Raw genomic sequence first — 25307 nt, 5'->3', positions numbered from 1 at the left:
TTAATATAGTTAATATATATATATTAAATAAATAAGTAAATAAAATAAGAATCTCTTAAGTTATAACTAGTTTATTTAATTACTTAATTTTTAATAATCTATTATTTTTATTTTATTTTATTTTTATTTATTAATTTTCTTTTTTATAAATTCATATAATTTATCTTAATTATAAATTATAGTTTCTTAAGTAGGTAAATAACCTAGCTATTAGTATATTTAACTTATAATTTTATAAAACAAATAAATATAAAAAGCTAAAATAATTTAAGTAATTCTTTAGATAAAGGGTTAATAATAAAATTATAATATCATAGGTTAAAAGGTTGAAAGTAATTATTATAGCCCTCTTTATATAAAAAATTAAATATTAATAAGGTTACTTAAAGGAGGGATATTAAAATTATAATTATCTAAGCTATCTTATATCTTTAGAGAGTTTATTATTTTAATTATAATAGGCTAAGGATTATATATATTAGGATTTTAATAAATTTGGTCATAAGAAATTAAATAGGTATGTAATAAAACTTTACATACCCTGCAGGTACCAGCGTGGTTAGTTAGCTAAGTGAGGCGAGTGACCCGTTGATGGCTTGTGCTACTTAAAGAGATAGCTGGCAATCCTTACATAAAACGCCGTTAATGTGAGCCTAATCACGTATCCATGCACTACGTGATGATGCGGCTGTGTCGCGACTAGACCCTGTGGTGTCGGCAGTACTATCTGTTTTCGGTAGGTACGAAACAACTCTCCGGACTCAGCCAGTCTACTCTTTTATCCACCAAGTCAGTTCTCACACCCCGGTCAAGCTCGTCATCCGACGAGACTTGATTATTATTTTATAAATGGACAACTCAAATTGCATTGCTCAACTTATTAAAGCCTGGGCCCCAACATCCGTAGTATACTAAACCCGTCTCTACGGCTCTCCCAGCTTCACCATGGTGTGCTCCAGCAACCCAAAGCTTAATAAAACACTGCAGCAAGGTATGAAGTTTATATTGACATCATAATACATTAACAGAGAAAAAACCTGACATCCTGGCTATAACTTTGCTACTGTTCCTTCATTCCCCGCTTCAATAGCTCCGATTATATATTTTAAAACTGGCAGCAGCATGTACTTGGTTATGTTTCAAAAACAATTCGCACGCCGCTGACGTGTCAAACAGTAGCGGCGGCGGAAATGGTCCCAATCACAATCCCAGTAGAAATTAGGCATGGTCTCGACCAGTGAGTGGCGTCACATCGAAAACAAGGTCCTAATACCCCGAGAGGGGACCTTAGACGAATTGAGTACGGCCGGTGACAGGTTGTTATGGACGTGCCGTCCACTGAAGATGAAACCCTTTTGCGTACGGCTTTGACTGTCGCAAGGGCAGGCAAGGGCAGGCAAGGACAGTCAACATGGACAAACTACTGTAATTAACAAGAAGCTGTTTGAATGCTACGAGAGGGCCGTAGCGAAGTCTCTTAAGCTACCAATGAAAGCATAATCCCTGGGAGGACCGGGTATCTGCTCATGGCGACCAACTGAAGGCTGGTAATCCAATGATCGAGTAAAGAAAGCGAATGGGGTGAAGTATGGCGGGAGAGAAAAGTGTGTGAGGTATAGGAGAATTCTGCCCGTCGGTGTGGCTGCCATGGACCATAACCCGATCCTTTGTGGGTCCTATTACCAAGTAATCCTGAACGGAAGCATCGGAGTCCGACCTTCGTGGGCCGATGAAAGTGTCGCCTAACTTACGGTAGGAAATGCAAATAGCCTGTCTGAACTTCAAAGTCAGCTTAAGAACAAAACCCTTTCGGCTTTCATCTAGCCCTTGCCGAGCATAAATTGAGAGGACAGAGGCAAGACATAGCGGCTCCTGCTCTTATCCACATAGCCCCTCCTCTGCATATATCATGAACCAAATCAGCGGCTTAAATTTAGAGACGACAGGTAGGTTCAATTCCGGGTTCGGAACTTGGCCCATGCTCGGTCTAATTGTTGCGGCTGTAGTGGTGGTAGCGGTCCTCCTCGCCTTTGGCCTGTCAGTATTCTTTTTCTAGTGACCTGAATCTCTACACTGACGATGGAAGTGCATCTTTAACCAAAGAAGGCAACGCCCTAGGGCACAGGTGGATGTTGAGAGTCATGGGGATGCTGTGAGCGATATAACTATTCTCCAGACTCTTAACTCCACCAATCCATCCCAAACCTACAAAGTTTCTCGCGTATCTAAATCTCAGACGGCCATAGCCCAGCATAATTCCGACTCATTAGAAGTGTGGTATGTTCTGATTTCTTTCCCCGACTACCAGTATTAAGACACTATAGCGCGATCTGTCCTGAAGTCTTTAGAGACTTAGATACCGTTCGACGATTAAATTGCGAACATTTATTGCAAAGGAAGTGCATCGACCTATGGCTTCAAAAGCAGCATGTCAATTGTCCACTATGCAAGTCGGTATATGTTGCACGGCCGGAAGGAAACATGGAAGTTCAGCGGGCTAAGGTTAACGAAAGGCGTAATTCTGAGGGTGAGAGTTCATAGCTTTAATTCGTACCGTATGTAGGTTACTTAGGCTTGCTAGTCTACTGATACCAGCTTAATATTAAAACTACCTTATGTAGGATATGCGGTCGAAACTTTTGCCATGCGGTGTTTGAGATGTATGCGACTAAATAAGTTCATTTTATTTGCCCTCAAATTCCTTTCCACGAAATCCTTCGACACACTCTCAACAACATCTCCTCTGCTGAACCAAGACACCGTATTACGCCGGGGCGATTATTGAGTGGGCGTCCCTTTTCCTCTAACAGACTGAGTGGGTCTTGCCCGTCTTGCCCTGGAGAGAATGTGTCTCGTTCTATTCGGTGTTAGCGGTACCTCACACTGACACTGGCCGAAAGAGCAGAATTGAGACAGGGAGACTAACTGCGTAGGCAGGGTGAGCTTTCTCACCCTTGCCTGTCGACGTGACGTGCTTGTTGATATGTTCCTGCAACATCTTGGCGGTCTCCTGATCCATATCTTTGAGGAGACGGTGGCAGATCAGAAGGTCCTCGATAAGTGAGTCGCAACGCGACCGGGTGAAATCTTCCCTCACGACAATGCGAAGCATTTTGACATTAGACTTGGGCGCCATAGTATACGCAGGGACCACCCAGCCTCGACAACGAAGGTGGTGTGCGAGCGCGAACTCGTCGTAGTGACGATCCTCGCCACCCTCTTCCAGGGTGCGGAATCGGAAGGCTACAAGGGGCAATCCTCTTCCATTGCGCTCTGACATAATTAAAAACCCCTGCTTCTCGATTGCCTCCGCTAGGTAATCTGCGTTGCGAGTCAAGTTACTCATGATGCTATGGTAACCATGTTTACCAAGGCGGATCAGTTGATAATACTGGCCAATAACCTGGGAAGCGCTTTTTGAAAAATTAAGAGTAAAAGACGATTGGTTAGCCCCGAGGTAATTAATATTAAAAACCAGCTCCTGGGGAAGGTATTCTGGGGCTCGCCAGATGACCCAGCCGACGCCAGGGTAGACAAGACCGTACTAGTCATATAATCAATATATATGGAAAGTCTCAAAAGAACAGGAGGGGGTCCGGTACCTTGTGGCCAGAGACGTTGATAGAAACGACTTTTTCGCATCGAAAATCCCACTCGAGGTCGGGGATAATAAACGGGGCAACAAAACCACCGCTCGCAGCGTCCACATGGATAGGTATATCAATATTCCGTTCAATAAGAAGGTCATTAAGACCTTTGACGTCTTCGTATTCGCCGGTATAGGTCGTGCCGAGGATCATACAGATGCCGATAGTATTCTCATCGCATAGGTTAATAGCCTCAGCAGGATCAAGGACATAGCGGTCGGACGTGCAATAAACAAACCTCTCCTCGATCTCAAAATAGCGCATGGCCTTCTCCCAGACGACCTGAACTGCCGAGGACATAACGAAATTAGGACTATCAGTGGCCTTACCCTGTGCAAGTCTCCGTGCTTTCCACCTTCTTTTCATAGCGAGAACAGCGAGCATAATGGCCTCTGACGAGCCAATAGTAGAAGTTCCGACAGAGAGGCCAGCAGGCGCGTGGAATAGATTGCCCATTATACTAACACAGCGGTTTTGAATGTCGGCAGATTGGGGGTATTCCTCGTAGTCAATAAAGTTTTTAGGAAATGCTTCTGACATCAGCTGCTGGGCTTCGTCCTCCTGTATATTTGGACGGAATCATCCGCATGTTAGTCTGTGTGTCTGCTAGCGAGAGATTTGACTGATGGACACTATGGGTTGATAGACATGCGATCAGGGTATTGCGACTTCCTAAAGCTAAGACTTCAAATTCACAGGTTGATGCAGTGGCTTAATCGCAAAAGCAAGACAGTGGTTGAGGCAAGTTACCATGTAGGTGGTGACGAAGGAGGCCAGGCTTTGAAAATTAGTGTCACTATGATCAGGATTATGACTCCAGAACATACTTGAGGGTGGGGTTGTTATCGAGGCTAAGGTGATCCTTGATCAAGCGATAAGCAGTGTCACGAGGCATCTCACTCTCAGGCATCTGATGGCGTGGCAACTCCATGCGGGCGAATCGCGAGCCATAGCTTGCGGTTGTGAAGACATCCTCCTTGTCAGGGAGTTGCACCTGAGATGCCTTGGAGCCACGGGAGCGGGCAGTATGGACGACGGAAAGATGACCCATGATTTCAATGTATGAGGGTGCTGCGCTGCTGTTTCTATTGATAGAGTGGAGGTGGTCGTGATGAGTTCCTCCTGATGATATCCTTGACGTTGGTCTCAAGAGTAGGGATGGGAACCGGGAGGCCACCAGCTTCGTGGACTGTACTTAAAGAGAAATTCATATGTCACTATTAAGCTGGAAGCAGAGCAGCCGCACAGCTGTGATAGGGGTTGCGTCACCGTTGCGTCACCGTTGCGTCGTGGATCTCGCTAGTCAGTGGTTTGGGCTCACAAGAGGAGACTTGGGGCTGCCAAAACCAGTAGTTTTGGTATGCATAGATGCCGTACTAATTGAGAACAGAATCATGAGAAAAACCAAATAAACTCGATAGGCTATGGTCGCCCAATGGAAAATGGCGATAGTGGCCGATATAGACGTCATCGTAACGACATGGAACATAAAGACGGCACAGCACGCACGTGTTGAGCTATGGGACGGTGCAGCTACAGGGCTAGAATGATAAAGCAATATTACGGGAGTGGAAGATGATGTATTGTTTAAGAGCGTAAGGTACATGTGTCTGAAGGGAGCACAGCGCCTTACATAGTATCCACATCCAGTCACCAGCAGATCGGACCACCTCCCTCATACAGTCTCAACAAAGAAAGGCTACGAAGCGCTGAGCTAACCATATCCAGCTTTGAGTTCGCAGGGGTCCGTGACTGTTGTGGGTGCATCTATATTTGCATCATGAAGTCAATGAACTCGGGTTGCTCGGCTCAAGTGAATACTGTCGGCCGCCCTGTTCTGCAATCTGATGCTGTGGTTGGTCGCATCTGGAATAGAAGCAAGACTATTGCTATCATCACAATGACCTCCAAACGAAGGCATCGGCGAAAATTGTCTTCCGTGTTAAGTTGTATTGTCATCAAGAAGGTTTATTGATAACTGGAGTCTATGAAATTGCTAAAGAATGTGGTCTATATACTTGATGGTGGCCACGGTGTCTAGAGAGTGATCACGTAGTACTCTGAGCAATCACGAAGTGATTGCGTATAGGTCACGGTTGCTTCCTAGAAGGCTAATGGTGCCTACTAGGATTGCACGTGATGTGACTGCGAGGGTCGTAACAGGATCATTGGTGTTGTGAACTGATTATTGTTAATGAGTGATTGGTCGAAAAATGTGGATTTTCCTGCTGCTACACATGGCATAGCCATGAGGGTAGTAGCACCTCTAGATCCGCTCTTTAGAGAAGATACCTCATTTGAAGTCATCAACTACAGAAGATATGGTTTAACCGTTAGCCCGGCGCGCCCTCTGAAATCATTATCAGGCGGCCATTATGCGCTAGCGAACCATCCTCGGCTGATTGGTTGTAGAAAGCCCCGCGTCCCTAGCGGCGCGCTGAACAGGTGTTGATAGCGGCTACCCCCGAGTAGAGGAACTGGTACTACTGCTGTCTAGCGTTAACAAAAGTACGCTCCCTCTCACAACTGGAATAGGTAGAATGACAGCATCGGCCTAAGCCAAATCACCGGTCGCTTCCATATTGCCTCGTTTCAAAGAGGTCCCTGGGTAGCCGGCCTCAACTCTAGCGCAATCTCCAAGGTTAACGTTCGTGAACTTATCTCATCGTTCCTAGATTGACGCCAGTGCGTGGTTAAAGAAGTGATCGCATTTGACAGACTCACAGAGCGAGATGCCATCATCAATAAACCTACACAAATTTTATGCAAATCAGAAGCCTCCACATACTTTCACTATTGACTTTCGACAGTCAAGCTTCCTGTTTTTCATATAGCTACTGTAGCTCCTAATAATGAATCCTGCCACTGAAATAGCCCTTCCTGATCTCCTACCTACTCATTCCAGTCTTGTCCTACCTATGGCCCTTAAGCCGTGTCTTCAACTCACCTTTGCTCCTTTTCTCAACACCATCAACACCTGAGTTACCTTTCCAATCAATCTTTTCGCAGTAAAGTCAATGTACGAGGTGAATCAAGGCAGTCTTCAAATCCTACCCGACTCAGGGCTCTCATTTACAGAAGCCACTGGATCCCTTGGCGCCGCGAACCCTTCTGGACCCTCCCAGTCATGCCAGTTATCCGCCGACCGCGTGCGCTTTGATGTTCCTCTAGAACCTGTTCAATGACACACAACCGACACAACTTTCGCAGAAATGTCCCGGCGAAGCTTGGATGCGCCTAGACGAAACCTCTCGTATGCCCAGCGACACGTAGCCGACATCTACTACCATTCCCGAGCTGCCACCCAGAAAACATACCGGCGACGAGCAACGACCATTCTAGAGTACTGCGATGAGAATCCTCATTTGCTTCCACAACTACCGTTTACGTAACACCAAGGCTGGAAGCGCTGGAAGCTCTTCATCTTTGCCCTTCTAGTCTTTGTCAATGCATCGGTCATTCCAATCACTCTTTATTACGGCATGCGCTACGCTGGCGAAGTCGAGGGATGGATCATCTTTGCAATTGTGGCCACCATTTGGGGCGGTCCTACTTATCTCGAGTTCGCCATCCGTACGCTCCGATTGATGAAAGTTGATAGATTCTACCGACCTCTCGGAACGAATTATCGGTGGTGCTTTGACATGCTGACCTAGGTATCGGTCCTCACCATCACTGTTGTCACTGCCCTCTTTACTGTCGGAAGTGCTCCTCACAATGTCTGGTTGCGAGTGTTGTGCATGCCTGCTCCAGAGATTCTCTACTGTCTTGGTGGCGTTCTGTTTCTCATCACCTTGTATAGTTACATGGGCTGGGCAGCACCGTTTCGAATTAGCTCAACGGCCAGAGGAGAAAAGGTACAAATGCATATCGAATCACAGAGGCTGCTCTTATGCTAACTCTCCGACTAAGGTACTGCCCGGTGTGTACTATTTTATCGAGGATATTGTGGCCGTCAATCCCGGTGGTGGCCGCCCATACCGAGAAGCTTTGGTTGCCCGTTACAAAGCTAGCCCTGGCTTCCGACGAATGATTTACATGCAGTCCTAGTTCTGGTCCATCACAGCCCTGAATCTCGCCATTCCCTTGACCATCATCTCAGTCATTCCTCAAGTACCTGCAACGGTTGCATACGGCGTCGCTTGGATAGTCCCCTTCATATGGACCACCATCTGGGGCATCATCACCATTCAGTGGTGTAAGAGGGATTTAGCTCGAGAAAGGCGAGAGTGGGAGGCAGCCATTTCGTGCGAAAAAAGGCTTCAAGAGGAAGAGCCAAAGAAATATAGATGTGGTGATGGTACCGAGTGTTGACGTTGACGAGTGATGACTCGAGCTGTGAAGTCAAAATTGAGGAAGGATGCCAATATACCGTATATAGCTCTGGTGTTTAGGCAGTCGATTGCGATTATTAACCACTAGAACGAAGCTGGTATATTTAGCATTGATAATAATTATGCGGTATTACAAGCTCAGGCCTCTGGGACCGCATTCAACGCTTTTGCATAGAGGAGCATTTGCATTGAAGACCTATGAAGATGTAGCGACTGTAGGGGAGGTCATTAAGCAAGCCGTCCTGACGGCCATATATCTCTAGGTAACCGGCAGGAGTGCGAGGGTGGGGCGTCATCAGCGTGGGACATGACTCTTGAAAGGCGCATCTGTATAGTTTCAAGCTTGCTCGGAAGGGAGTTTTCCGTGGCGGAATCAGCATTGTCCTAAATGATTACCGGCCCCAAAGCGACGCGTGTCCATCGCCACCATCATCCTCACGCAGCTGCATTGACCAGGACTCTTGGGGGCCTGAAAAGAGGCAGAGAAGGCACTGCCAAAGCTGTGCCAGGAAATGATCGCGTATTTCGAAGATGCTTAAAAACCGATGTCAATTCTTAGACAGACTAGCCAGTACCGTTGGATGGTGATTGCCGTTTAGAGATTCCTCTTGCTGAGCCAAAGTATATGCCTGGCCTAGACTACCGCTATCTTCAGCGCTGCCACAGGTCAAATGCAATCAAACAACTTCCAAAAGCAACTAAATATGCCAAAATCATATTTTATATAAAACAAATTTGAAACGCTGGATTTGAAATGCTATTAGATATGTTTTATATGTTATATGCATCCCCGGTTTAAATAGATCTCGTATATCAATCTACTCCCTTATGCCTTTAAGGGATTTCTTATTTATTAAGTATCTATAACTGACTATTCCTGCTCTAATCTGGTGACTCTTAGGGTTACTTTTTTATTAAATACTTTATTTAATAATACGAATCATAATATTTAGGGTTATGGATTTAGTGCATGGTTATGTATAGAGAATTACTTATCTAGGCGATATTAGATAGTCTACTAAAGATTCTTTAATTAAAAATAAGAATTTACAGCTACTTCCTGGATTAGCCATCTTCCATTAGCGCTCTACTAATGCAATAGGAGGCGAGTATAATCGATTGTAAACATATATAACTGTTTGCCTGCCACTCTTCCTTCTAGTTCACTTCCAGGGGGTAAAGCTGTAATCCCCTTGTAGCCCCCTGTAGGGCTTAATATATTTTACATACTTGTTGATTCTGAATCTTGCTGCTTATATACGGGTATTCGTCTTGATAGCATTTAACTTGGAATGATCTATTTAGTTAATTTCTTTTCTTTTTCCTTAAGCTTTTCTTTAATTAAAACCTATATAACTGGCCCTGGACACTTCGTTGATAAACGCTACCTATTGGGATTGAGGGGCTGGTTATCAACTCTGTCATCCTGACCGAGAGAATCCGTTGGTGGACCACTCCGTCCAGACACAACCAAGATAGATTCAATAATGCCGGAGGGTTTAATCATGGTAAGCCAGGCATGAACACCAATTGGACCTCCATGGTATAGCCTCGGGCGCTGGCCAGGTCGGTCCATTGTTACATAGCTTCCGTGACTATTCTTAACATAAACGCGCCAGGAATATACCCATAAAAAGAATAGCGACAGAGGGGCCATCTCTATACAGATAAGTAAATTAGGAATCCCGATATGGAGATCTGCAAAGGTCAACGTGTCTGTCTCTTTCAGTACCCCAATATCCGTAAGGACCCAGAATAGTATCTAAAAATGGGCAATCAGCGCAACAGTTTCTCTTTTTTCAGCACAAGCTGGCAAGGACGGGCAGCCTTACTCCTTGTACAAAATTTAAGAATACGATGATCTTAAAGGCTATTAATTTCAGAAGAGGTCGGCGCTGTGTAAGGTCTGTTTTCAGCAAGTGGTAAAACTGTAGAATAGACAGTACGGCGGTGACCAAGGAGATTATCTGAATCAAGCGTAGCCAAAACTTGGCAAAATGAGGCATGAAGCTCCATCGGCAATAGATCCCGACAGCCGCAGTGACATCAGTTGCGATTGACACAATAAGTGCAACGATCGGCATTTGGAAGACCATGAGCCAGCGAATCTGATTATATAATATTAGCATGCATTGAGATGCAAAGATATTTCCAGCCATCATACCCTGAACCATTTTACTCCACTTGTCTTCTTCGTCGCAAAAAAGAGTTCGCGTTGATTGATGTTGGGGCAGACGTAGTCGCAAAGGAGCAGGAAGAACGAACAGAAGGCGAGACCTTCAACGAGGCTCACCCAGGGATCGATATATACTTCCGCTGTAGGGAAGCAGACTGAAAGGAATGATATGAGAGAATACATGGTGATGAGGGTACTAATGCGCATAATTCCGGAAGCAAATTCTGATTAGCGATCAATTTACAAAACCCTTTTTGGAATCTACCTACTTGACCTGCTCTGATGTGTTTGAAAGATGTATTGCATGAAGTTGTTTGAAGACCATCATAACGGTGATGGTAAATGCAGCGCATGTTCCAGATATGATAATATTCAGGTCATAGAACGTCATGCCCCCAACGAAATCGTTCGGGGCATCTGCTTGTTATTAGCAAACTTCGCATCGTGATAAGTGGATCTTTATACCTTTATTCAAAGAGGGATTAGGGCATATTTTGTGTGTGCGTGATGAATGATGATGGAATATACCCATGTCACCAGCGTATCTACTTCGAGTTGAAAGAGGTTCCGCTGCAGAGCAAAGTGTCCTGTGTTGTTTATGGAAGTGATCAAGTATTGCCAAGATTGAAAGCCAGAAGAAGACAGATATTACTATTCTGGCCGGTCCGATCGATGAAATCATTGTGAAATCAGTGGAGGCATGGAGACGCCACCTGATAGCCAACGGCGCCAGCCACGCGCCGGCTCCTGGGCTCGTGTTGGTTCGCTATAACGTGACGCCGACATCCGAAACTAATTGTAAATTTACAACGCCCTACTCTTGTCACACTTATCTGACGACGACGTCTGTTAGACCGCGTTGAACATTCTACTGTAACAAGGGCTCGCTGTAATACGCCGAATTACACAGAATTTGGCCCGTGCACATAGCAAGGTTCAGCTAAATTCGAGTACGATCACTATGCCACTATTTATTCTTCATTCTAATTACAATTTCCAAATAATACACATTGGTAAGATCTTGCCTACTTGCCTTTATTGCAGGAAAATATAAATAATATAAGAATTAATACCCCTCTTTAAATTATATCCTTATAGGTTTAGGTAAGTTGCCCTGCTTATTAAATACAAGAAGAGTTAGCTCTAAGCAATTAGGGGTATAAAATGGTAAAAGAGTTATATAATTCTTCACCTAAATGCTAAAAGATATTTATTACTCTTATTCTTTACTAAGTTATATAATTACCTTTAATATATAAAATATATTATTTAATACTTTATAAAAGTTAACATATTAGCTATTAATAAGACTTCTTTATATTAATAAGCCTAATATATATTACTTAATTATTAAGAGATAAAATAACTAATACCTATATAGTATACTACCTTATATAATATATAAATATAAATCTAATAAAGACAAGTTTCTATATTTAAAACCTTAAGTATTATAAATAGCTTTTAAATAGAATATCTTATTATATATTAGATAGCAGCATAAAGTATAAGATATAATATTATTCCTTAACTGGCACTAGACTTCTAGTTTATTAGTTGTTCCCCTAAAGGTTTTAGTAACGTATATTAGTGACTTTTCTAATTTATAGATGTATTTCCCTAGATTCTGGGATCATTACGTGCCGACTTTACCTTCTGTTTGTAAGACAGAACGGTGAACTCTTTTCTTCTTAGAGTTGGATACTCCAATAAATGCATTTCTTTACGTCGCATTACTAGTTACACTATACGCTTCAATATCAATCACTTCGGTCTCGGCCTCGAGAATTGGGGGCATCACTTAAATAAATAAACAAGTATACGGAAAAAGCCATTTAAACTTACCATAAGATTCCACCTGTATATATCTGCCTTAACTAATTATAATCTGTAGGGGTTACATTAGGGTTTAGTAAATTCTTGACATCTAGTTGTCTGTCCCTCTATCGTTTGATTGTGTATATACGGCGACGACGAATCACTTCATCACAGTTTGCCTTTTTCCTGCTTAACTCGTTTTTAACGGTGCACACAAGACAATACTCATACTACAGTCGACAAATCTCCTTTCAGATGCTACGGCTGACCTTAATTAGCCAAAAGAACTCTGCTTACAAAGAAGTCATCATCAACGTCTCTCTCGTCACGCAGTTAAAAGAAACTCGGAAATGTCGCTACGTTGCGAAAAACTCCCTGTTACGGGGATGGTTCTTCTACTCCCTTATACACAGCCAACCCTCACACTCATTTAGACCAAGGCCTTGAGAAACACCATCCACAGTAGACTTCCATGCAACTAAACTCCTTGTAACATGATTTGAAGGGTTCCGAGCAAGTTTCTGAGTCTTGCGGGACTGCCGGGTCGAACGGAAGAGTATCCTTCGTGAATACGAGACTTCTAGTGCCAAAGTATCTCTGTCATATATTAATTGAAGCACCTTTGAGCACAGCTTTGCACGAAGCAGGAGTAGCAATAGACAAGATCCACAAAATGGCAGATGCCATGTCTCTGCAGCTCGTGGTTAAATTATAACATGATACTAGGTAACTTGGTATATTTCACTAGTAATAGTACACCTTGTGTTTCTATGCTGCTCGCTGACCTTTATCTCAGACTAGATCCACGGGGACATACTTAGTCCAATCACCGTCGGCCGCAAGGAAATCAAGCGGCTCCATGTGTTCCACTGCGCCTCCATAGGGGAGGCTGACGTAGTATCCCAAAAATCTTTGGATATCCTTAGGGAGCGTTTTGATAATCTCATATGGTACGGCTAAATACTGATTTTCTTCCTGGCGGCACCATCCTGGCGTCGTGAAGGCGCTGAGCAACAGACTAGCCTCGTTCGTGGTGTTTGGCTTCTGGCCGTAGAAGACAGACCCTAGACTGCAAATGGTGAGAATGAATTTTGAGAATATCTGAAAGTTATGAATTGAACTCACCAAAGAACAGCATCCCCTTTCTTCAACTCGATTAGAGTCTCATCAGCAGAGGTGGGATCTCGAGTGTCTCTCCACATGTTGGAGCCGATGACAGCTCGAATGGCACCGTTATCTCTGGTGATGTCAGTCGCTGCATAGGCGATACCAAAATCGGTTTCCCGTTTGGCGGGATGAATGGTGTGATGACAATCGTCCTGGCGGCGAAGCCCCCAGCCGGAAGACCTTGGCTTAGAGAATAAGGCAGACGTAAAAGATACTTGAGGCTCAGCAGTAGAAACAGTTCTTTCGTCAGAATAGTAAATAGTGCAGGTATCAGTGAGAAGGCGTTTTGTAAGGTCGATGAAGAGGTCATTCATCAAAAGCTCGGTGGCAAAGGTTCGACTCTTGCCAATCAGACCAAAGGTTTGACCATCAGCCAGCGGTCCTATCTCATGGAGAGCGGAGTCTAACGTTGCGGTCTTGGCTGCACCTTTAATAACGACGATGCCATCTGCCTTGAGAGTCTGAAGGACATCGTGGGCTTGAGCTGAAGCGACGAATCTCTTAACACTAGACATAGTGGCGGTAGATATGAGCAATAGACAAGAGAGGAACAAGATGGTTTTGATATATTGAATGTTTGTCGGTATTTCCCTTGTAGACCTGGTCATTTAGGCTTCTTATACTGCCGTGGTACTTAAGGCATTTAGATCCGAAAGCGATAGTTATCCACTTGTCCATCGTATTTGACTACCCTCGGAAATGCTGTGACAGCCCCACTGCGATAAGATCTTGAATGGCTTGGCTTTCGCAACTGATAGCATTAGTATTTCCGGGTTGGGAAGTATTAATGCTATCAGTTCTTTTGGCTCATTTCCTATCCGTTTTTCTGACCTGTATTGCTATAATTAGGATAATACAGCAGCATTGCGCATATATATCGCTTTTATCAACCCAATTGTATTATTCATTCAGAGCAAAAATTACAATTGGAGTCGTCTTCCACCTGCAACTAAGCTTTCTTTCATTTTACTTTATTGAGCCTTTTGACAAAATGCCTAACCCTGCCCATCAGCGAAACAACCCGGAAATCACGGCGTTGCCAGCTACGGCCCCCATCGAAGAAATTGTCAGCGTGATACGCAGAGACGGAGGCATCATCATAAAGAATTTCATCACACCAGAAGAGGCAGATCGAATCCAGGCAGAGGCCGACCCTCACTATCAGAAGGTTGGCAAGTATGAGGGTACCCTGTTTCCTCCTACTGACCCGCCTCTGAGGTAAGTAACTCATATCCTGTTCAAGTGTTTTTTTTTTCTTTTGTGAGTGATTATTAAAATGGATTGTGCAGTGGCTTCGCGGGAAAGTCTCCAACATTTGCCCACAAAGCTATCAACCATCCTGTCTATCGCGAGGCATCAAAGGTGCTACTGAAAGAGGAGTCGTAAGCGTGGTATTCCCTTGACGTTCGAAGTTTTCATCTAATCAACGAGACACAAAGTTACCCTTTCCGTGATGGCAAGCGATACAAGTGCGTGTCTAACCCCGTCTTGGCCGTATCGGAAGCCTTTTCTCGTGGCCGATCTAAGGCTCAGCCCCTCCACCGGGACGACATGGCTCAACACTTTGACCATGTCGAAGGTAGCGGGGAGAGTTCTCTGCTAGGGTTGCTTGTTGCAGGCACTGTGCGTGTTGGCAGTATTACTTTCTCTTCTGATCAGCATGCTGACCTAACTGCAGAAATGTACTTTTGAGAATGGAGCCACCCAAGTCATTGTCGGCTCTCACCTCTGGCCCGAAGCAGCCATTTCTGGACCTGCCGACAGGTCCATGTGCTCGACGGCCGAGATGGAAAAGGGCGATGCTGTTATGATCACCGGTAGCGTGTGGCATGGTGCTGGAGCTAACATTACCGACGAGCGACGCAACATCTTTTCTTGTCACATGGTTCGTGGCTCATACCGGGCGGATGAGAACCAGTACTTGGCTATTCCTCTTGAGGTCATCAAGGACTACGACCCCGAGGTACAGTCATTGTTGGGTTACTCGGTTAGTCACCCAAATTGTGGCCATGTGGATATGAAAGATCCTATTGTCATGCTGGGCAGTAATGAAGATCCTTTCGGATACGGGAGCATTGAAGGGCAGGTTGTAGCCTAGACACACGGGATGCCTACATCTTTCGTGCTAGATTTAGTTTGAAATGAGATGAGTACATTCTTCTGTCTGTATTACTCGAATATTCGTCTATATCAATCAGCGCACAAATAAGGGGCAAAGGGGCATCTAGTGCCAGTTGAAATTCCTTATTCATTTTGTCCTGCTTTAATACCATGGTCAGGTGAAGGCTAAACAATATTTAATGCGACAAGAAAATAATTAAAAACACAATCTCATCCATTATAGTCCTTAAAACACTACGGTAGGTTATTAAATTTTATTGTCATCTCCAACATCTCTCGGTCTAACCGCAGCATTCACATCAACCGATTGTCATATCCTGTGCAGAACCAGGACCACGCTCTTGGGCGCCGGAAAGACATCGCTTTGAATCTCCTGTTTAAGGCGGACATCCTCTCCTGAGTTTAAACACCATTTGCCCGCAAGTAGCATCGTATATCAAGATTTATCCTTTCGAGTTAATAATATCTCTACGAGATATATCAAGCTAACATAACAAAAAACTCTAATTAACTCAGAGTTCAGGCAGAACTAGCTGCCTAGGCTATATATATCGAGCCTCAAGCAAAGGCATTCTAATTTGTTCACTCTATGGTATTACTACCACATTCAGCTCCGTGAGAGTGACAATTCAGGCTTGCAGGCTCGCCCTCATCGCACCTTCGACGTCTTTTTCGACAAGTCCAACGCCATGTACGTAATTAGCTAAAGGCTTCGAGATACAGGCTTCTTCTTACATGCATCTCTAGATCTTATACTAGCCATATTCTGTTCGATACGGTCCCTCCCAATCGCTTGTTTTGTCAAGAAATAGGTTGCTCTCCGGGGAACATGGCATACGAGAACACATAATGCAGGAGATAGTGCTACTGAGGGCCGATGGGTTTAGCAAGGAATGTGGGGCAACTTTATGCGGGGTTTACTGATAAAACCATATCTAACTATTATTCACCTAACGTTAGCCTTCGATTAACGTAGTTCAAGCTAACAAGTGAGCCTACTAGTGCTTATCTGGAAGAATCTGTCCAATCAAGAACTATGATGACTACGGGCGTTATCTCTCCTGGTTCTTATCTCTTTCACATTCAGTTGATATCACCTAGAGGGCTTTCATTGATAGCACTATGATATCCTGTCTTGGATTAGTCCGATATTCAACATCGAATCGCTAAACAATCAGTTAACCGAACCGCATTTTGTGCCACTTTGAATTACTGAATGGACTTCTCATAGTGATGATGGGATACCAGATGGCTTTAGCATATCACAGAGCCTCTTTAAAAAGCTAGACGATGATAGTGATACTACAACAGCCTGCGATACAGATAAAGTTTCGCTCGTGAATTCACAGAAGCTGGATGATGATAAATACTTAAGACGGTTGCCGCAGCTCCCTAGTATCTCAAAGTCATTCCATAACTCCTTCTAACTATTCATTATGGCTACTCAGATCAATCCCTCGAAAGGTCAACACCTTCCGCACACTTTTGGCCTCTGGAGCGGCATAAGCATAGGATGGCTTACCATCAATTCCTTCGGTGGAATATCCTTTATTTTGTTCATAAGTCTCTCGGCCGGTGGTCTTCCCACTCTCGTCTATGGCTAGTAAGTCTGGAAGCCCTTCCGCGCATCGTCTTCAATGCCGAAGTTGATACAAACCTGTTTTAAAGCACGGCGTCGAGTCTTTGCGTCATGTGTATCATGCTCGTCTTCGCGCAATGCTCTGCAAGATTCGCTACTGCTGGTATGTCGACCATCCACAGCTTGTCAACCGTACTGATATTTGCCAGGCGGCGCTTATCACTACGCCGTCTTTCTCACCCCTGAAAAGTACAGGCGACAGGTTGCCTATCCTCTCGGTTGGCTGAACTATGCTGGCTGGGTCCTGACTCACGCGGCCTGCTGTGCTGTTACCGCCACCTTGTTTCTGGCACTGATCAATCTCTGTGACGCGGACTTTGACGTGACTGTTCGATGGCGTCTTTTCGTCGCATACATGATTGTCGCAATGGGCTGCTGGCTCGTTAATCTCTTTGGGCTGAGGGGAATCCCCACGCTGGAGAATATTGGTTGTGAGTACAAGTATCGCTGCTACTCTCCCGTAAGTCGATGTGCTGACTAATAGAGGCTGGGCAACCGTCATTGGTTTCATTGCTTTCTCTGTATTGCTCCTTGTGAAGGCTCCAAAGGCTCCCGCGAGTTTCGTCTTTGTAGAAACGAGCGACAGAACCGGGTTCGTGTCAGATGAAAATGCGTTCGTCGTCCAGCTTGCTAATCAAGTGGTAACTAGATACTCTTCTACGGGATTCGCAGTTCTACTCGGATTAATGAATAGTTTCTCAACTCTGATGGGTCTCGATGGCCCAGCGCACCTAGCTGAGGAGATTCCACAGCCTAAGCGTTTTCTCCCCCGCATCATGATCATCGTCATCCTCAGTCAGTTTGCCATTGGTCTTGTTTGGATTCTTATCCTTGGCTTTTCTGTCAAAGACTTGGATGCTATTGTTGCAACATCTACTGGGTGAGAGCGATAGCTTGGTCCTGCTGGATATTGCTAACGCGCTGCAGGGTCCCCGTGCTCGAAATCATTCGACTCGCTATTGGCAGCCGGGCAGCAGCAATAGTGTTCTGTTGCATTCTACTCGTGAACATGGTCGCATCATCTCTTGGTTCGGCCATAACGATGAGTCGTCAAGGTTATGCATTCGCCCGAGATAATGGTCTCTTTTGGAATGACAAGTATGAGTTGAACGACTTCCATCCCAACAGAATATCCACAGCTGACATTTCACAAGGCTGGTGCACTTGTCTCCTAGCACAAACCTTCCTGTGTGGTCAATCAACCTCTCATGTGTGATTGTGTTTGCTATTGGTCTAATGTGAGATAGAAAGTCTTCAACGTTGAGGCTTTCCTAACGCATCCCAGTTATCTTTTTTCCCTCACCGCATTCAACGCTATAATAGGTGCACAAGCTGTTTGCCAGATCATCAGCTTCGGTATGACCCTTGCTTCATTCTTGGTTCTTCCATTCTTAATATAGCAACAGGGTTTCCCGCACTCGTCCTTCTGTTGACCAAAAGATCAATGCTCCATGCAAGTCCTCGCTGGGACTTTGGAGTTTGGTCAAACCCGGTGTACATTGTCGCTATTCTATACTCTGTCCTCGTTATCATCGTGGCATTCGTGTGTCCCTGTCCCATTCCTAATGCTCATTCTGGGGGCTGACAGTGCGCTAGATCCCGCAAACCCATCCTTTGACTGCCGACACTATGAACTATACCGTCTTGATCATGACATGCTTGGCTGTTGCAATGATTGCCGGATGGCTGTCCGAGGGTCGCGGCAAGTTCTCTCCTCTCAGGAACGTCGATATAGATTCAGATGTCCAGGTCATTGAGGGCTTGGAAGAAGATGTCGAGCAATGCGACCAGGATAAGCGACAAAAGGCGCACGTCATAGCTCACGACCAAACTGCATAGTGCTGATGGAGTAACCTATACTGTAGATTGAAGTGTTAGAGTAATTCTTACTTGGCTACGGTATATTGGCCATATCAACAATAGGCTGGCTCGTCCCAGCGTCTATAATACACTTTTCACCCAATTCATGCAGAGTTTGAAACAGTGCTCTCTTGCGTATATCGAACACCATTTTGCGCCTGTGTTCCCAAACTGGCAGTTATCTTAGTACATGACTAAGATGTAAGATCTGTTTTTCCATCAGTCAAGTCGTCGGTTGACGAAAGATTCCCTGAAGAATAGGTAGATAAATGACAACTACTTACCACAATAACATGTTTAGTTGTGTTAGTTATAGTACCTTTTATCCGCTCGTGTTAGGTCTTTTAATAGCCACTTCTTGGCTATATGATCTCCACCTACTCGTCAACATCTATCTCTTCAGTTCAGTCACAGTCATGTCTTCCTCCGTAGCCATAGGTCCCTTCTATTATGGATGAGATTCTCCAACGCTACCCTTCTAGTTTATTATTCCAGTCATTAACCAACGCTCTCCAACAGCGGTGCATATCATATACTGCTATCTGCCATGCAGCGCAGCAGTCGTAGCCAGGTCCCAGTGGCAAGAGGTGTTGTCAAGCCAAGGACGCCCTGGCTCAGGCCAGTGGCTTGGAGGTCAAAGCGTATACGACCTTATAATCTGCAGTGCAAGTGGCTCACTTAATTTCCAAGGTACAGAATTTATTCCTACACGGTGAGTCCACTTCTAAAACGAACTCACATTGATATCTTGCAAATCTTTCGTTATGCGTATCCCTACAAGGCTCCCATCTGAAAAGTGGACAGGCCTGAAACGGTATGTGTTGCAGGCTTTCTATTTTGTGGGGAAGCGTCACCTACTGCACGCCTGAAATAGCAGCTAAGCTTAAACCGGCAATCCTAAGCTCGGCTGTTGTGAGCAAGATAAGAGAATGGATCCTCGGGCTTGCCAAGATCTATCTCACAGAGACATTGATAGGGCTAAAGCCGAATCCAATAATTCCCGAGCTTGCCTTCTTCGTTGATAGCTCATATCTCAAATATTTAATATATGACATAATACTGACTATTGATGAGAGGAACTTGAACTTAACTACCCTATTGCATTAAATAAGCACCCATTATTAACCCCCCTCAGACAACCTTTTTTAGTATTTCCAGCATACAAACAATCCTCGAAATTAAGCTACCACTGCATCATGGCTGCTACCTACACCTTGTCTGCACATCTCGCGAAGGTTATCGCCGCATCATGGAGCGAAAACTGCTCGCAAATCAAGGCTCCGCCTCCAAACGCGGTTCCGTCGGTTAACTTGACGGCATTTCATCCTTTGACTTCACCAGATGGAAAACACAAAGTCAAAGACAGCCCGAATAAACAAGTGAAAACCGCCTAAGTACAGGTGGTGTTGGTTGAATACAAGGTCTTTCTCTCACGGACCAAGAAAAGTTGCCCATGGGGTATACTTTTCGCTTTTGTGATGGTTGATGAAAATGGAACGTACTGTAATTATAAAGAGTTTGAATTGCCAAGATAGTCAGCGTAATGCATTTACCTCTAATCTTGGTCCTGGCCTTGGATTTCTTCTCAGCTCTCTTTGGTTACTCCCATCTATGTTTTTGTTACACACAATCGACGATGATTGCTAAAGATTCCTGTCTACTATCTCGCCATTTTCTGATCTTGTGCTCGTCCATCAGATCATTCAAGTTCAGTCTCATTCGATTCCCAGCCTTCCTTGTCCTCTTTTTTCATTCTCACCATCGTTAAGTCCATCAGTAGCGCAATGGCAGACAAACCAGCTCCAAACCACAATGCTGACCGAAACCCCAGCGCTTCCCCAGCATGACTCTTCGCTATGTTTGTCTCAATCGTGCCGGCAAAACCAAGACCTAAGCTGTTGCCGTAGAGGTTGAGCGTCCCGATCAAGCTAGCAGCTGGCCCCTGCTCTTTCTTACCGACACTGCTGCTGGCAATAACTTGTGCAGCAACATATACAAAGTCAGGGCAGAAGCTACCGAATACAGTCGACGGGAAAACCTGTGCCCAGTAACTTTGTTGTTCTGGCATTGTAGCCAACAAAATAGTGGCTGTCAGCGAGGTGAGGCATCCGATGGCAAGGATCCATTGTGCCTCGAGCCGGGGAATTAGCCACGCGGCCAAAATGACGGCGCAGGATGCCCCTAGTCCATAAGGAATCCAGCCGACAGCGACGTTGAGGACGGACCATCCTCGTATCATCTGCTGCCATGCTACCATGTACCAAAGTGTGATACCAACGGCCATGTAAATAAACAAGACGACAACCGTGAGAGCCTTGAAGCTTTTGCCGCGAAAGATGGAAGGGGGCATGATGGGTTCATCAGCCCATTTACTCTCCCAAAAGAAGAAAATGACCATCAGCACAACTGAGGTGATCAGCATTGCAATAACATATGGAGTCTCCCATCCGTCTACTGGCGCTTGACTTTAAAGTTAGTTAGAAAAATTTCATGCTGTCTCGGGGGAAGAGAGGAGGGGGAAAGCGCACTTCCAGGACAAAGAGAATAATACAAGACCTCCCAAGCCGGTAATGATACCAATGCAATCAATCTTACCGCTTTTGTCAGCGGGCTGCTCGGGAGGTAGAACGAAGAATAGCCCAGAGAAACAAATAGCGCCAAGAGATGCCCTGGAATCCAGTTAGCCGAGTCCAAGATGCTAAAAATGTGCGTACAACATACACAGAGATAAAATGCCACTTCCATTCTGAATACTCGAGAAAGGCTCCAATCATCAGCGATCCGATGCCAGCTCCAACTGGAGGCGATGCCGCGAATATGGCCAGCGTGAAGTTGCGCACTTTGCCAGGAGGAACCATAATAGTAAGGGTAGCGACTGCATTAGGCATCAAGATACCGCCACCAACCCCAGTAAGAGCGCGGATTGCAATAAAGGAGTTATAAGTGTTACAAAATGCGTTGGCAATGGAGAAAGTGACAATGATAACGCCGCCAAGAAGAAGGAGCTTCTGATGACCATAAACAGCGCCGAGACGGCCGCTGATGAGGACGAAAGCGCTCTGTGTAAGGCTGGAACAAACGAGTCAGTCTCTTTATCGAGTAGATTCCGTAGCGAAGTATGATGGATCAACGTACGAGTATGCTGCAGCCATCCAGTTGGCCTGTCCCGGACCTACAGGCTTTCCCAGAATCTTGCTAAGCTCGTAACCGCCAGCTACGGTCGAGAACATGGAGATAAACTTGGGGTCACAATGTTAGCAATATTCCGCCACGAAATACGGGTATGGGCTATCTGGAAGGTCTTACTTGCGTCAAGTTACATATCAGAATCAGGAATGTGATCAAATATTGTTTGGTTTTGCTAGGCTTCATCGTCGATGCCACGCGTAAGAGCTCTGGTAATTGCTGAGAGTCCCCAACAGCTTCAATCTGGTTGATAACAGATGAGACGCCTGCGGGCTGATTCATTGATTTCATTGTGGCTAGGAATCGGTAGCAAGCAAACCCAGTCAAATTGTCGTTAATTAAGATCTTTGGATGTGGTTTAAAATCTACTTTTGCCCATCTCTCATGCTCCTAGAAGAGAACGCATATCGAAATCTGATTTAGTAGTTCTGTGGACCTATGCCCAAAAGGGCTTAATCACGCGAGCCTAAGTTTACCTGTTACGGAAGCGGGCGGATGCCCGATAAGCAGCGTACGTACATTTCTCTCCCCTCCTGATAAGCCTCTATCACTCATCAACTCTCCTTTGCATTGTGAAGAAAATCGTTGCAAATAGCCTCGGGATCATGGGCCAAAAACGGTCCAGAAGTGGTGTGTACCTTTCATCTGACCTTGTCAATCCTTTGGTTCTACTAACTAATATGCGCCCTTTCTTCTGCTAGGGTGTTGGACATGCCGCCGGCGTCACCAAAAATGTGACGAAACGAGGCCGGAGTGCTTAAACTGTCGTATACGAGGAGCTACTTGCGGTGGCTATGATATCCGTCTGGATGACTTTTCTATGCATCGCAATGGCCAGATGGTATCAAAGGTCATGAGAACTGGCCCTCGTCGGCAAAACAAAGCTGTTAAGCAGCAAGGACCACGCTCAGAGGTCGGCCGACATGAAAGCAAGAGGACAGCGGACTCCGATCCTGCCGCAATATCGGTTGATGGCAATTTGATCCCGTCTGGAGAATCTCAGCTCCATCTTGACGATAGTCCCGTGGGCATAACGGACTCGGCAATAATCTCTCAATTGACCATGAATCAAGATGTCATCACGCTCACAAACCAGGCGCCGTTTGTAATGCAGCATTCCACTACAAGCCCATCTCCAAGCTCTGTCGATCGGGACCTTAACGATTCTGTTTCACCAGGGTCGGCATCGGCTGCGACTAGTGAGATGAGCGATGATGCGGGAATATCACACCAGAATAACAAAAGCTCGGCGGCATGCAACACCGAGGTTTCGGATCTACAGAATCACCTCACTGTGTCTTTCGCCTCATCTAGTACAGAGACAGAAGCCACTGTGTTGCCTGCCCATTGTGGACCAGAAGATTTCTTCGTTGATGATGCCATATCAGAATCCTGGCTGCGTCTTCAGGACAGCAACGACGAGGAAACCTCAGAGATTAGAATCACTGTGGAATCGGAGACCGCAAGCCGTATCTTGTCCCGGATCAGCGGCACTCCGTCTGTGCCGTCTTCAATTCCCGACCCTTTCGACGACTATCTGTTCTGCCACTGTAATATCATCGTTCCATGCAGATTCTCGATAAACTCAGCTAACAGTTCGATGTCAGATATGCAGAATCTTTCTCTTTGCCTTTACCCCATGAGGCCAGATTGCAACCCGTACCGTGACGTCTACGGCGACCTTGCAGTGCGTTCCCACCCGTTACGAAACACAATACTATTTGCCTCGGCATCCCATCTAGTAAACTTGGGAAGATTGCCCAAATTCGCTCTTCAACCATACCGCAAGGCCATGAGAGTGGCGTTCCGAGAGGGTATAGCCATGGAGACCGACCTCGAAGGACTCGCCGCTACAGCTCTACTGTCGGTAGTATTTGATGTACGAGAGCAACACACAAAACCCTGGAATATATACTTGATGACTAATGGAAACAGGTTATTGATACTGGCTTGGACACTTGGAGTACGAGACTTCTTGGGTGCCGTCGTCTACTTAGAAACGCCATGGACAAATCGAATGGAACCAATGGACGGTTTCTGCAATGCATGATCGTTCAATACAATTGGGCTGCTACTATGAGCCGCACACTTCTTAGGGATGTTGTGTCTCAGGAGATACTTGACGAGATTGGAACCGTCATCCACGGTCAGTAAATTTCGCCGTCTTCACTTCAACATGTGTATCCCCCGCTGATAACACATCTCTTCAAAGTCCCTGGACCGGATGTGGAGGTTGAAAGCACGCAAGGGGCCAGAATACAGTCCCTCTGGTGGCATAATCTCCCTGATCATGCTATGCACCTCATGTTCCGTGAGGTGACGGATCTCGCTGCCCAAGTCCATCAGATGAAAGCATCCCACAATTCAGTGGACGACACTCTCAAACTTATGGCTCAAGCCGGCGAGCTCGTTCGGAGCCTGGAAAATTGGACCCCAGACGTGTCGATGGTGGATCAAGAGTACACAGATTCCGTCGAGCATTTTAACGCCATATGGCAGCTTGGATTACTTTGCTTCATCCACCACGAAATTTACACTCTCGATTCCATCGACCCTCGCATCCAGAAATATGTAGCCATGGCTATCGAACCTCTCCGGAAACTCTCATGGCTACAGGCCTGTCTTTTTCCTCTTTTCATGCTCGCGGTGCATGCTCAGACATCCGAATCTCGGTCGGCGATCGAAGATTCCCTCAGTATGATGCATACTTCGCTGGCTTTTCAGACTCCGCTTACTCTACTTCTGTCTCTTAAAAAGATTTGGAGCTACTCTGATACATACGGAGCTAGCGCCTCCAGATGGCGAGACTTAGTTAAAAACACGTCAGGGGAGTTTAATATTTTATTATAATTTTGCAAGCACAGTCTGGAGCGCATGTGGAATAAGTGCTGATTATTTCTTATCTTCTTTCGTGGATATCATTTTACTTAGTTATCTTTCCCTCTATCTGGCTTTGCTTTAATTGGGCTATTTTACACCTAAATTCAAAGAAATACCACAGATATTAAAATAGAAATGATATATTTAATGCTGAGTTACATCACCAGTACGAGCTAGTAATATGAATCTTGCAATTAATTTCATACTACTAAGATGCCACTGTGGTGACCATAGTTGTCGTCTTCTTCATCACTTTTCTCGTCATGCTTATCCCGAAACTGGCCACAACGCTTGGTTTAGGGCCTACCGATAACGCATAGCTGTATCCTTGGCTGATGGCCTTCGCATGAGGGATGGATTCTCGAGGTGGACGGAGTTGGGCTCGTTGTCTGGAGCGTGAAGCAGTGGCCGTAAGTGATGGACGGCGGAGACTATCGACAGGAATTGATAGTTTCTGGCACACTCAAACACAAACTCTA

The 25307-nt window shown here is 45.2% G+C and overlaps 8 protein-coding genes across 8 annotated transcripts; 4 read left to right on the top strand and 4 right to left on the bottom strand.

Moving 5' to 3' along the window:
• Positions 1 to 2803: 2803 nt before the first annotated feature.
• On the bottom strand, positions 2804 to 4698 carry FOIG_08380 (glutamate decarboxylase; the record flags this gene model as incomplete). Its single annotated transcript, XM_031208413.1, has 5 exons — positions 2804 to 2857; positions 2927 to 3544; positions 3603 to 4208; positions 4398 to 4425; positions 4475 to 4698. 5 exons carry the CDS (start codon positions 4696 to 4698, stop codon positions 2804 to 2806), a joined length of 1530 nt encoding a protein of 509 aa, XP_031061419.1.
• Positions 4699 to 7129: 2431 nt separating this feature from the next.
• Positions 7130 to 7961, top strand: FOIG_08379 (uncharacterized protein; the record flags this gene model as incomplete). Its single annotated transcript, XM_031208412.1, has 4 exons — positions 7130 to 7240; positions 7304 to 7504; positions 7560 to 7640; positions 7698 to 7961. 4 exons carry the CDS (start codon positions 7130 to 7132, stop codon positions 7959 to 7961), a joined length of 657 nt encoding a protein of 218 aa, XP_031061418.1.
• A 1300-nt stretch (positions 7962 to 9261) lies between these two features.
• On the bottom strand, positions 9262 to 10822 carry FOIG_08378 (uncharacterized protein). Its single transcript, XM_031208411.1, has 4 exons — positions 10623 to 10822; positions 10146 to 10574; positions 9814 to 10089; positions 9262 to 9743 (listed from the first exon to the last, which is right to left on the bottom strand). The coding sequence occupies exons 2-4, from the start codon at positions 10362 to 10364 to the stop codon at positions 9366 to 9368; spliced, it is 873 nt and encodes a 290-aa protein (XP_031061417.1). The 5' UTR covers positions 10365 to 10574; positions 10623 to 10822; the 3' UTR covers positions 9262 to 9365.
• A 1821-nt stretch (positions 10823 to 12643) lies between these two features.
• On the bottom strand, positions 12644 to 13734 carry FOIG_08377 (uncharacterized protein). The gene is made up of 2 exons (XM_031208410.1): positions 13101 to 13734; positions 12644 to 13044 (listed from the first exon to the last, which is right to left on the bottom strand). Exons 1-2 carry the CDS (start codon positions 13655 to 13657, stop codon positions 12768 to 12770), a joined length of 834 nt encoding a protein of 277 aa, XP_031061416.1. The 5' UTR covers positions 13658 to 13734; the 3' UTR covers positions 12644 to 12767.
• A 296-nt stretch (positions 13735 to 14030) lies between these two features.
• On the top strand, positions 14031 to 15317 carry FOIG_08376 (uncharacterized protein). Its single transcript, XM_031208409.1, has 4 exons — positions 14031 to 14360; positions 14432 to 14524; positions 14582 to 14765; positions 14821 to 15317. Exons 1-4 carry the CDS (start codon positions 14134 to 14136, stop codon positions 15238 to 15240), a joined length of 924 nt encoding a protein of 307 aa, XP_031061415.1. The 5' UTR covers positions 14031 to 14133; the 3' UTR covers positions 15241 to 15317.
• A 1362-nt stretch (positions 15318 to 16679) lies between these two features.
• Positions 16680 to 18864, top strand: FOIG_08375 (uncharacterized protein). Its single transcript, XM_031208408.1, has 10 exons — positions 16680 to 16866; positions 16932 to 17005; positions 17052 to 17333; positions 17389 to 17494; positions 17552 to 17782; positions 17830 to 18000; positions 18057 to 18140; positions 18188 to 18258; positions 18309 to 18445; positions 18499 to 18864. Exons 1-10 carry the CDS (start codon positions 16700 to 16702, stop codon positions 18739 to 18741), a joined length of 1566 nt encoding a protein of 521 aa, XP_031061414.1. The 5' UTR covers positions 16680 to 16699; the 3' UTR covers positions 18742 to 18864.
• Positions 18865 to 20461: 1597 nt separating this feature from the next.
• On the bottom strand, positions 20462 to 21992 carry FOIG_08374 (uncharacterized protein; the record flags this gene model as incomplete). Its single annotated transcript, XM_031208407.1, has 4 exons — positions 20462 to 21227; positions 21291 to 21431; positions 21484 to 21831; positions 21898 to 21992. The coding sequence occupies 4 exons, from the start codon at positions 21990 to 21992 to the stop codon at positions 20462 to 20464; spliced, it is 1350 nt and encodes a 449-aa protein (XP_031061413.1).
• A 769-nt stretch (positions 21993 to 22761) lies between these two features.
• Positions 22762 to 24722, top strand: FOIG_08373 (uncharacterized protein; the record flags this gene model as incomplete). The annotated part of the gene is made up of 5 exons (XM_031208406.1): positions 22762 to 23498; positions 23556 to 23827; positions 23884 to 24094; positions 24161 to 24643; positions 24706 to 24722. Exons 1-5 carry the CDS (start codon positions 22769 to 22771, stop codon positions 24720 to 24722), a joined length of 1713 nt encoding a protein of 570 aa, XP_031061412.1. The 5' UTR covers positions 22762 to 22768.
• Positions 24723 to 25307: the final 585 nt, after the last annotated feature.

This window comes from Fusarium odoratissimum, assembly GCF_000260195.1.
Source record: "Fusarium odoratissimum NRRL 54006 unplaced genomic scaffold supercont1.13, whole genome shotgun sequence".
Lineage (NCBI taxonomy): Eukaryota > Fungi > Ascomycota > Sordariomycetes > Hypocreales > Nectriaceae > Fusarium > Fusarium odoratissimum.
This window is presented reverse-complemented; position numbering and strand designations above follow the sequence as displayed.

What these genes read in the sequence shown, in the direction of transcription:
- FOIG_08378 (XM_031208411.1), bottom strand. Translation starts at nt 10,364, where the DNA reads ATGCGCATTAGTACCCTCATCACCATGTATTCTCTCATATCATTCCTT. An exon ending in GTGGAGTAAAATGGTTCAGG is followed by an intron (nt 10,090 to 10,145) that starts GTATGATGGCTG and finishes TTATATAATCAG; the next exon opens with ATTCGCTGGCTCATGGTCTT. An exon ending in TCTTAAATTTTGTACAAGGA is followed by an intron (nt 9,744 to 9,813) that starts GTAAGGCTGCCC and finishes GCCCATTTTTAG; the next exon opens with ATACTATTCTGGGTCCTTAC.
- FOIG_08377 (XM_031208410.1), bottom strand. Translation starts at nt 13,657, where the DNA reads ATGTCTAGTGTTAAGAGATTCGTCGCTTCAGCTCAAGCCCACGATGTC. An exon ending in AAAGGGGATGCTGTTCTTTG is followed by an intron (nt 13,045 to 13,100) that starts GTGAGTTCAATT and finishes CACCATTTGCAG; the next exon opens with TCTAGGGTCTGTCTTCTACG.
- FOIG_08376 (XM_031208409.1), top strand. Translation starts at nt 14,134, where the DNA reads ATGCCTAACCCTGCCCATCAGCGAAACAACCCGGAAATCACGGCGTTG. An exon ending in CCTACTGACCCGCCTCTGAG is followed by an intron (nt 14,361 to 14,431) that starts GTAAGTAACTCA and finishes TGGATTGTGCAG; the next exon opens with TGGCTTCGCGGGAAAGTCTC. An exon ending in GGTTGCTTGTTGCAGGCACT is followed by an intron (nt 14,766 to 14,820) that starts GTGCGTGTTGGC and finishes ACCTAACTGCAG; the next exon opens with AAATGTACTTTTGAGAATGG.
- FOIG_08375 (XM_031208408.1), top strand. Translation starts at nt 16,700, where the DNA reads ATGGCTACTCAGATCAATCCCTCGAAAGGTCAACACCTTCCGCACACT. An exon ending in CCCACTCTCGTCTATGGCTA is followed by an intron (nt 16,867 to 16,931) that starts GTAAGTCTGGAA and finishes CCTGTTTTAAAG; the next exon opens with CACGGCGTCGAGTCTTTGCG. An exon ending in CACGCTGGAGAATATTGGTT is followed by an intron (nt 17,334 to 17,388) that starts GTGAGTACAAGT and finishes TGACTAATAGAG; the next exon opens with GCTGGGCAACCGTCATTGGT.